We start from the raw sequence: 8,975 nt of genomic DNA on the forward strand, positions 1-8,975 counted from the left end.
TGTCATCTCTTTGGCAGTTATTTCAATCCTCCAACCCTCTCTCTCACCACTGCAGACACGCATTCCTTTCACAAAATGGAATTTCAGCCAGCCGAGGCTAAGAAGTTCTTCAGTACTGTCAGGAAGGAAATGGCTCTGCTGGCGACGTCGCTGCCCGACGGCATCATGGTCAAGACCTTTGAGGACCGCATGGTGGGTTCACGGTCATTTGGTTCTTTCTTACGCCCCCACTTAGAAAGAAGAAAACATTTTGTGTCCCCGCCGCGTCTATAAATAGTATCATTTGTATATACAATTGGTGTAAGCAGTGTTGGGTTAGTTACTGAAAACCAGTAACTAGTTACAGTTACTAGTTACTTTATTGCAAAAGTAACTGTTACTAACTCAGTTACTTATACCAAAAAGTAATACATTACTGTGAAAGGTAACTATTTAGTTACTTCTTTTTTCCCCCCATTTTTAAGGCTCCCAATAATGCCCTTTTAGCCTTCATGTCAGTTCTGTTATTGCACTGGAGAATAATACAATGTGTTGATCAACTTCACATGCATTTGCATCACTCAACTCTGCTAAGCAATGTGCTCTACATACAACACACAAAGACAAAGATATGTTTCAAAGGGACAATTTGATTTGGGCCAGAACAAATTGACAAAACTATTTTAAATAGCTGCAACATAACATACATAAGTAACAAACAGCATAATAACAACATAGCTGTAAACCTGGCTTCACCCAAGGAAGGCACACATGACATGATTATGTCATGTCACTATATACCGCACACATGCTGCTATACACACGCCTAACCAGGCCTTTTTTTCTCTCAAGGAATTATGAAATAAAATCATGTCTTCATGAGATCAACACTGTACTGAAGCCCAGAACACACTATGCATTTCCCCAGTTTTAGTTTAGAGATAAGGAAAGATTGGCCTGGCCCACTAGGATCCCTCTTTATGTTTGTGAACTTTATAGTCTATACATTTAGAGTGGTGTGATAATCACACACACACACACACACACACACACACACACACACACACACACACACACACACACACACACACACACACACACACACACACACAGCGCGCCTCATGTGACACAGGAAGATTCAGAAGGACGACACTGCAGCTCTCCAATAAAACACACTCAGATCTTCTGTTTCGAGCCGATACTATATGAAAAGTAACATAAAGTAACGCATCATGTAGTAATGGTAACTGAGTTATTGAATATAAAAAAATAACGTGTTAGACTACTAGTTACCGCCGAAAATAACGGCGTTACAGTAACGTGTTACAAAGTAACGCGTTAGTCCCAACACTGGTTGTAAGGACACCTTTGCATAAAACTTACATTAAAGAATAACTTTATTTGTATTCTGTATCAGAAAATATCTAATTTGCATCAACTTGCTTGAAATAAAAAATATGGATATTTTTTATTATAATTAGAATTAAAATTAAAATGAATAACATTTTGAAAAATGTTTTTAAATTAAATTAAAATTCATTTTAAACGTATAATTTACATACATTTGAACTCTAAACATGTTTTGAACAATACATTTTAACTTTAGAATTTTTTTGACTGACTTGAAGACTTTTATACTGAAAGATACACTTAAATAAAGTCCAATCATACATTCAAATTGATTAGCAACGTTAACTCAGAAGCACAATATATATATATATATATAAAAACCTTTTTTTTATACAAATTTTAATTCTTTATTAAAATGAGGAAGTCAGGATTAATGGCTACAATGAGCACGTTTTGTAGTGCACAGATTGTTGAAGCACCATACTGCATGATACTGATAAAGCATGTGCCTCGGGGTCTATTTGAGAAGAACTGTTATACGTACATGGGGCCGTCCTAATTTAATGGATTTGTTTGTGTAAGCCAGTACTGGTGGGGCAGGACCAAACAGTGAGTTTTATGGATAAATAATTTAAAAAAAACTGTAATATTTGTGTAATATTTTGAGAACCAGTGGTTCTACTTCTGAACTGATACACTCAAAAGGGTGTAAAATGTGTGTTGCCTGTGATATGACTTTTCTGACAAATGCACCACGTAATGGCACTGTTGTTACATACATTGGATTGACTTGAAATTTCTCACACTGCTCAGTGCACTCCAAAACACATCCAGCGTGACTTTGTGGCGTTAAGCCAAGTCCTCACGAAATGTGTGAGACGGCGATATAGACCGAGCACAAGCCTGAACACTTTGAGCAGGATTGTTTGCAAAACACATGAAGAGAAGACAATCTTCTCCATCTCCCACACAGGACCTGCTGTCAGCGTTGGTCAAGGGGCCGACTCGGACGCCGTACGAGGACGGCTTGTTCCTCTTCGACATCCAGCTGCCCAACATTTACCCGGCCGTGCCGCCTCTCTTCCGCTACCTGTCTCAGTGCAGCGGCCGCCTCAATCCCAACCTCTACGACAACGGCAAAGTCTGCGTCAGTCTGCTGGGCACCTGGATCGGCAAGGTGAGACTGGCGAGCAAGGTCACCTTGTCACCACCCACAGCGGAACCTCCAAAGTCACGCTAGAAGCGGGAAAAAGTCACGCCAGACATCGTCAATTCCTGAACGATGGCTTTTTTTAGCAGGGCTGGGAAATATAACCAGTTAACGCGTGTGATTAATCCACAATAATATCACGTAGACATAAACACAGATTAATAACACCATTTATTTTGAGTGCACATATTCTTTCATCTTTTCTGGTCTCAAACTGAGACCCCCCCCCCCATCAACGCTTACTTTAGGGTTTGCTTTTTCTTCTCCACTTCTCCCCCCATGTTTACCTTTTTTCCTACCTTTATTACGTAGAGCACAGTCTACCCTGTATACCATCAAATATTTTGACTGGGGGGCCACATTTAGAGAAAAAATGTGTCTGGGGGCCAAGGTGTATGTGTGTATAAATGATATATACACATCTGCTGTACAGTATGTGTGTTTGGCTCCCTTTTATCACAGGAACACTAATACCAAAAGTCACAATGTCCCATAGACTTCTAAAAAAGGTATGACAGACCACCTCAAAAAAACGGAATGGAATTTTACAGTTTTTTACTGAATGGGACACCCAAAATGTACATGAAAATAGAGAAAGTGGGATTTACAATATTAACTATGAACAATAAAAGACTGAATATTAACAACATACGAACATCTTTTACTTGTCAGAGCAGCTCCTCCATAGTTGTGTATCTTTTACAATCCAGCAAAACACAACAAACATGTAACAAACAGCAAAATATTCATTTTAAAGTGTAATGAACATCTACAATGTGATATTTTATCACGTAAAAATGTGCTTCCACATCTGTTTCTGACACGTGTGTTTGGGGCTGGCTGCTCTGGAAATACTCTGCTTTGTTCCTGGTCTGAGTTGCTGTGACCTAGATTACCCTAATAACTCTTATAACACCCATTGAAATACTTTATAGGGTTGAAGACTTAAACCCTAATAACTCCTATAACACCCATTGAAATACTTTCTAGAGTTGAAGACTTCAACCCTAATAACTCCTATAATACCCATTTAAATACATTCTAGAGTTGAAAACTTAAATCCTAATAACTCCTATAACACCCATTGAAATACTTTCTAGAGTTGAAGACTTCAACCCTAATAACTCCTATAACACCCATTGAAATACTTTCTAGAGTTGAAGACTTCAACCCTAATAACTCCTATAACACCCATTGAAATACTTTCTAGAGTTGAAGACTTAAATCCTAATAACTCCTATAATACCCATTTAAATACTTTCTAGAGTTGAAGACTTCAACCCTAATAACTCCTATAACACCCATTGAAATACTTTCTAGAGTTGAAGACTTCAACCCTAATAACTCCTATAACATCCATTGAAATACTTTCCAGAGTTGAAGACTTAAACCCTAATAACTCTTATAACACCCATTGAAATACTTTCTAGAGTTGAAGACTTAAACCCTAATAACTCCTATAACACCCATTGAAATATTTTTTAGAGTTGAAGACTTAAACCCTAATAACTCCTATTACATCCATTGAAATACTTTCCAGAGTTGAAGACTTAAACCCTAATAACTCCTATAACACCCATTGAAATACTTTCTAGAGTTGAAGACTTAAACCCTAATAACTTCTATAACACCCATTGAAATACTTTCTAGAGTTGAAGACTTCAACCCTAATAACTCCTATAACACCCATTGAAATACTTTCTAGAGTTGAAGACTTAAATCCTAATAACTCCTATAACACCCATTGAAATACTTTCTAGAGTTGAAGACTTAAATCCTAATAACTCCTATAATACCCATTTAAATACTTTCTAGATTTGAAGACTTCAACCCTAATAACTCCTATAACACCCATTGAAATACTTTCTAGAGTTGAAGACTTCAACCCTAATAACTCCTATAACATCCATTGAAATACTTTCCAGAGTTGAAGACTTAAACCCTAATAACTCTTATAACACCCATTGAAATACTTTCTAGAGTTGAAGACTTAAACCCTAATAACTCCTATAACACCCATTGAAATATTTTTTAGAGTTGAAGACTTAAACCCTAATAACTCCTATTACATCCATTGAAATACTTTCCAGAGTTGAAGACTTAAACCCTAATAACTCCTATAACACCCATTGAAATACTTTCTAGAGTTGAAGACTTAAACCCTAATAACTTCTATAACACCCATTGAAATACTTTCTAGAGTTGAAGACTTCAACCCTAATAACTCCTATAACACCCATTGAAATACTTTCTAGAGTTGAAGACTTCAACCCTAATAACTCCTATAACACCCATTGAAATACTTTTTAGAGTTGAAGACTTAAACACAGCACTGCACATCATAATGGCGGCGACAGTTTTGAGGGCAAAGACTACCTTTGAGCATGACACACAACTTAACAACACTAGTAAATACAGCTAATAATAACTCTCATTTCAAGTCAAGATCACTTTGAAGTTTTTAAAAGCCTCATTTTTTCAAGAAATTTTACCAGGACAATTTTTTTTTTTTTGCTAATTACAAGCAAAAATAACTTGTATTAATTTGTTATACTCTTTTTAAGAGGGGCATTTTCCCCAGTGTTTCAGCCTTGATACAAGTCCGTATTTTAGTTAAAGTGCTACACTGTGCTGTATATCAAACACACATAAGAAGGAAGTAATGCATCAACCGTCTCTTTATCAACAAGTCAAAACAACAAGAAGCTGAACTGTGTTGAATGCACTGCTCTGCCTACACACACAAGTCCCTTTGATGCCCTCACAAACGATCAGAAATCACAAAAATCCTTAACTTTAACAAGCATATAGCTACAATAACAAAGGGGCGGCTCACAAGAGGCAAGAAAAGAGCAGAGGGGGAAAGAAACAGGGACGGGGGTGAGGGGCCATGTGCGTGTGTGCGTGTGCGTGTGCGTGTGTGTGTGTGTGTGTGTGTGTGTGTGTGTGTGTGTGTGTGTGTGTGTGTGTGTGTGTGTGTGTGTGTGTGTGTGTGTGTGTGTGTGCGCGCTCTTGGTAGTCTTCTCCACTGCTGTAAAATCAGTCTGCTTTGGCATCTTTCTCTAGAATTGTCTGTTGTCATCAGAATGAAAAAGCTGCTGTGGTACAAAGTCAGGTTCCTCAATAGATGCCAGCACAAAATGACTGCCAGCAGGACACACAATGAATGAATGAATGAATGAATGAATGAAGAGTTTGTACACAGAGACGTCTAAAAGTTCATAAACCAAAACGTTTGCAAATTTAAAATGGAGGTTCTACTGTAGATTGGAAATGAATGTTGGCAACGTGAACTAATCCTCAAATTGCTGTAATCCTAACAAGTTGGAAGTCTGTGGAAGTTCCATTGGCAATATAATACTTCCATTGTCTTCCATTGTCTTCATAACACTTCTTCTTTGACAGGGCAATGAAAGATGGACCAGCAAGTCCAGTTTGCTCCAAGTCCTCATCTCCATACAAGGTTGGTACACACACTTGGAGGTCTGCTTGTATGAGCGTCGTGTTGAGGGTGTGTGTGTGTGTTCCCTGCAGGTCTGATCCTGGTCAACGAGCCCTACTACAACGAGGCCGGCTTCGACAGCGACCGCGGTCTCCAGGAAGGCTACGAGAACAGCCGGTGCTACAACGAGATGGCCCTGATCAAAATGGTCCAGTCCATGACGCTGCTCCTGCAGCACCCGGTGGAGGTCTTCCAACAGGAGGTCCAGGAACATTTTCTCTCCAACGGATGGCGGCTCGTCCACCGGCTGGAGGCGTGGCTGGAGCTGCACGACGCCGCCGAGAGGAGTCACGCCGCGTCCTCCAGGGGTCACCACGCTAAGGCAGAGCAGGTTCCTGTGGCCCACGGCAGCCCCAGGAAGCCTGGGGTCGGGGCGAGTATCTTGGAGGAGGAGCTGGAGGATTCAGGACTGAGCCCCTCCACCTCTCAGCAGGAGGCCAGCCACACCTCAGACAAGTCTATAAGCGGGGAGAACAAGGGCCACGCTGGCGAATCTGTTTCCGCCGCCGCCGGCGATGCGGGGCCGGTGGTGCGACCGAAGAAACGGAGAAAGAGCTACCGCAGTTTCCTCCCGGAGGGCAGCGGCTACCCGGACATCGGCTTCCCGCTCTTCCCGCTCTCTAAAGGCTTTGTGAAGAGCGTCCGCGGCGTGCTGCTGCAGTATCGAGCTGCGCTGGTGGCCGCCGCCATCCCCGATTGCACTGAGGACAAGTAAGTGCCTCCTTCTCATCAGAGCAGAGGATCTTTTACCCATGGAGCGCTCTCGCCTTCCCTGCTGGCCCCATTTCTCATGGCTCCGCCTTTTCTTCTTTAAAAGCACCTTTCCTCAGGAGCGCCAGGCCGCCACCTGATCTCCTGTCTTTGTTCTCCTCCAGTGCCGCGCGTAGAGAAAAGGACCTAGTCTGCACTGGAGAAAGCCTCACCTGCAGCACACACAGGTAACCACACAGGTGTTCTCTTGACGGAGCAGAAAACAAACCGTGCCATGAATCCTGATCCACCTCATGAGGAGGCCATGTTTTTAAAGCCGCTGCCACTTTGTAGCACTACTGACACCATCCTGCACTTACCCTTACCTGACTCCCCCTTTTTTCTATGCTTTCTGCCAAATCCCACACTCAAAATGTACTGAATGTTATCAAACTGCCAACTGCTTCTCCATTGCTTTCACCGCACACGCTGAAGCACGCAGCAAACTCAGTGTGCCAACTGCACTTGCTTGCAGAGTTCCTTCACAATCCTTACGTGCGACCAGAACACATCTTTCTGTTAGTTCCGACTCACAAAGAAACGCCAGCAAAAGTCCGCTAACAATGGAGGTCATGGCAGTCGCTCTATTCTGCCTTTAAAGCGCTGTAAAACTCTAAGTATATGTGTCATGTAGTAACAGGCACATTCATAATAACATTGCATATTTACCTATTTTGCTCATTTGGCGTATTCATTTCTGACGCATCACATTTTCTTCTCCCTTCGACAACAAACACTGAGCGTCACGTAGCGGTATTGCTAAGTGCTAAACAAGAAATACAAACAAAATAAAACGGTCACCTACTGTACAAAGTCTGCTCGCACTGATGGGATGTTTATATCTTCCCGTTTAGATGAAGAATTAATCATAAATTATCATTAAAAAAAATAAGAGCCGGAAAGTCAAACTTGACCAACTTCCTGCTTTATGGCCACAACCTTCTTCTACACGAGTAAAAGGCATGATTTATAATCTAGAATTACCGTATTTTTCGGAAATGCATATTAAAGAAGGAAAAAAACATACATAAGTGGCATTTTTGGGGGAAATGTATTTGATAAAAGCCAACAGCAAGAATAGACATTTGAAAGGCAATTTAAAATAAATGAAGAATAGTGAACAACAGGCTGAATAAGTGTACGTTATATGAGGCATAAATAAGCAACTGGTATGTTAACGTAACATATTATGGTAAGAGTCATTCAAATAACTATAACATATAGAACATGCTATACAATCTGTCACTCCTAATCGCTAAATCCCATGAAATCTTATACGTCTAGTCTCTTACGTGAATGAGATCAATAATATTATAATGTGTTCATCATTTCACACATAAGTCACTCCTGAGTATAAGTCGCACCCCCGGCCAAACTATGAAAAAAACTGCCACTTATAGTCCGAAAAATACGGTACCTATTTTGCTCATTTGGCGTATTCATTTCAGACACATCACATTTTCTTGTCCCTTCGACAACAAACACTGAGCGTCATGTAGCGGTATTGCTAAGTGCTAAACAAGAAATACAAATAAAATAAAACGGTCACCTACTGTGCAAAGTCTGCTCGCACTGATGGGATGTTTATATCTTCCCGTTTAGATGAAGAATTAATCATAAATTGTCATCCAAAAAAATAAGTGCCGGAAAGTCAAACTTGACCAACTTCCCACTTTATGGCCACAACCTTCTTCTACACGAGTAAAAGGCATGATTTATAATCTGGAATTACCGTATTTTTCGGAGTATAAGTCGCACCTGCCGAAAATACATAATAAAGAAGGAAAAAAACATACATAAGTCGCATTTTTTGGGGGAAATGTATTTGATAAAAGCCAACAACAAGAATAGACATTTGAAAGGCAATTTAAAATAAATAAAGAATAGTGAACAACAGGCTGAATAAGTGTACGTTATATGAGGCATAAATAAGCAACTGGTATGTTAACGTAACATATTATGGTAAGAGTCATTCAAATAACTATAACATATAGAACATGCTATACAATCTGTCACTCCTAATCGCTAAATCCCATGAAATCTTATACGTCTAGTCTCTTACGTCAATGACATCAATAATATTATAATGTGTTCATCATTTCACACATAAGTCGCTCCTGAGTATAAGTCGCACCCCCGGCCAAACTATGAAAAAAAACTGCCACTTATAGTCCGAAAAATACG

General features: G+C 40.2%; 1 protein-coding gene across 4 annotated transcripts in view; it reads left to right on the top strand.

Annotated features, from left to right (window-relative positions):
• Positions 1–7,785, top strand: part of ube2o (ubiquitin-conjugating enzyme E2O) — a 46,958-nt gene extending 39,173 nt beyond the window's left edge. For 2 of the 4 annotated variants that reach the window (XM_061923093.2, XM_061923095.2), the window contains 5 exons: positions 56–192; positions 2,303–2,506; positions 5,945–6,002; positions 6,074–6,752; positions 6,917–7,785. In XM_061923093.2, coding sequence (XP_061779077.2) covers positions 56–192; positions 2,303–2,506; positions 5,945–6,002; positions 6,074–6,752; positions 6,917–6,983 — 1,145 coding nt within the window. In that variant the 3' untranslated portion in view covers positions 6,984–7,785. Of the gene's footprint in view, positions 1–55; positions 193–2,302; positions 2,507–5,944; positions 6,003–6,073; positions 6,757–6,858 lie in introns of those variants that run through there. The other 2 variants (XM_061923094.2, XM_061923096.2) reach the window with 2 other exon arrangements.
• The last annotated feature ends 1,190 nt before the right edge of the window (positions 7,786–8,975 follow it).

Source organism: Nerophis lumbriciformis, linkage group LG27 (assembly GCF_033978685.3).
Source record: "Nerophis lumbriciformis linkage group LG27, RoL_Nlum_v2.1, whole genome shotgun sequence".
Lineage (NCBI taxonomy): Eukaryota > Metazoa > Chordata > Actinopteri > Syngnathiformes > Syngnathidae > Nerophis > Nerophis lumbriciformis.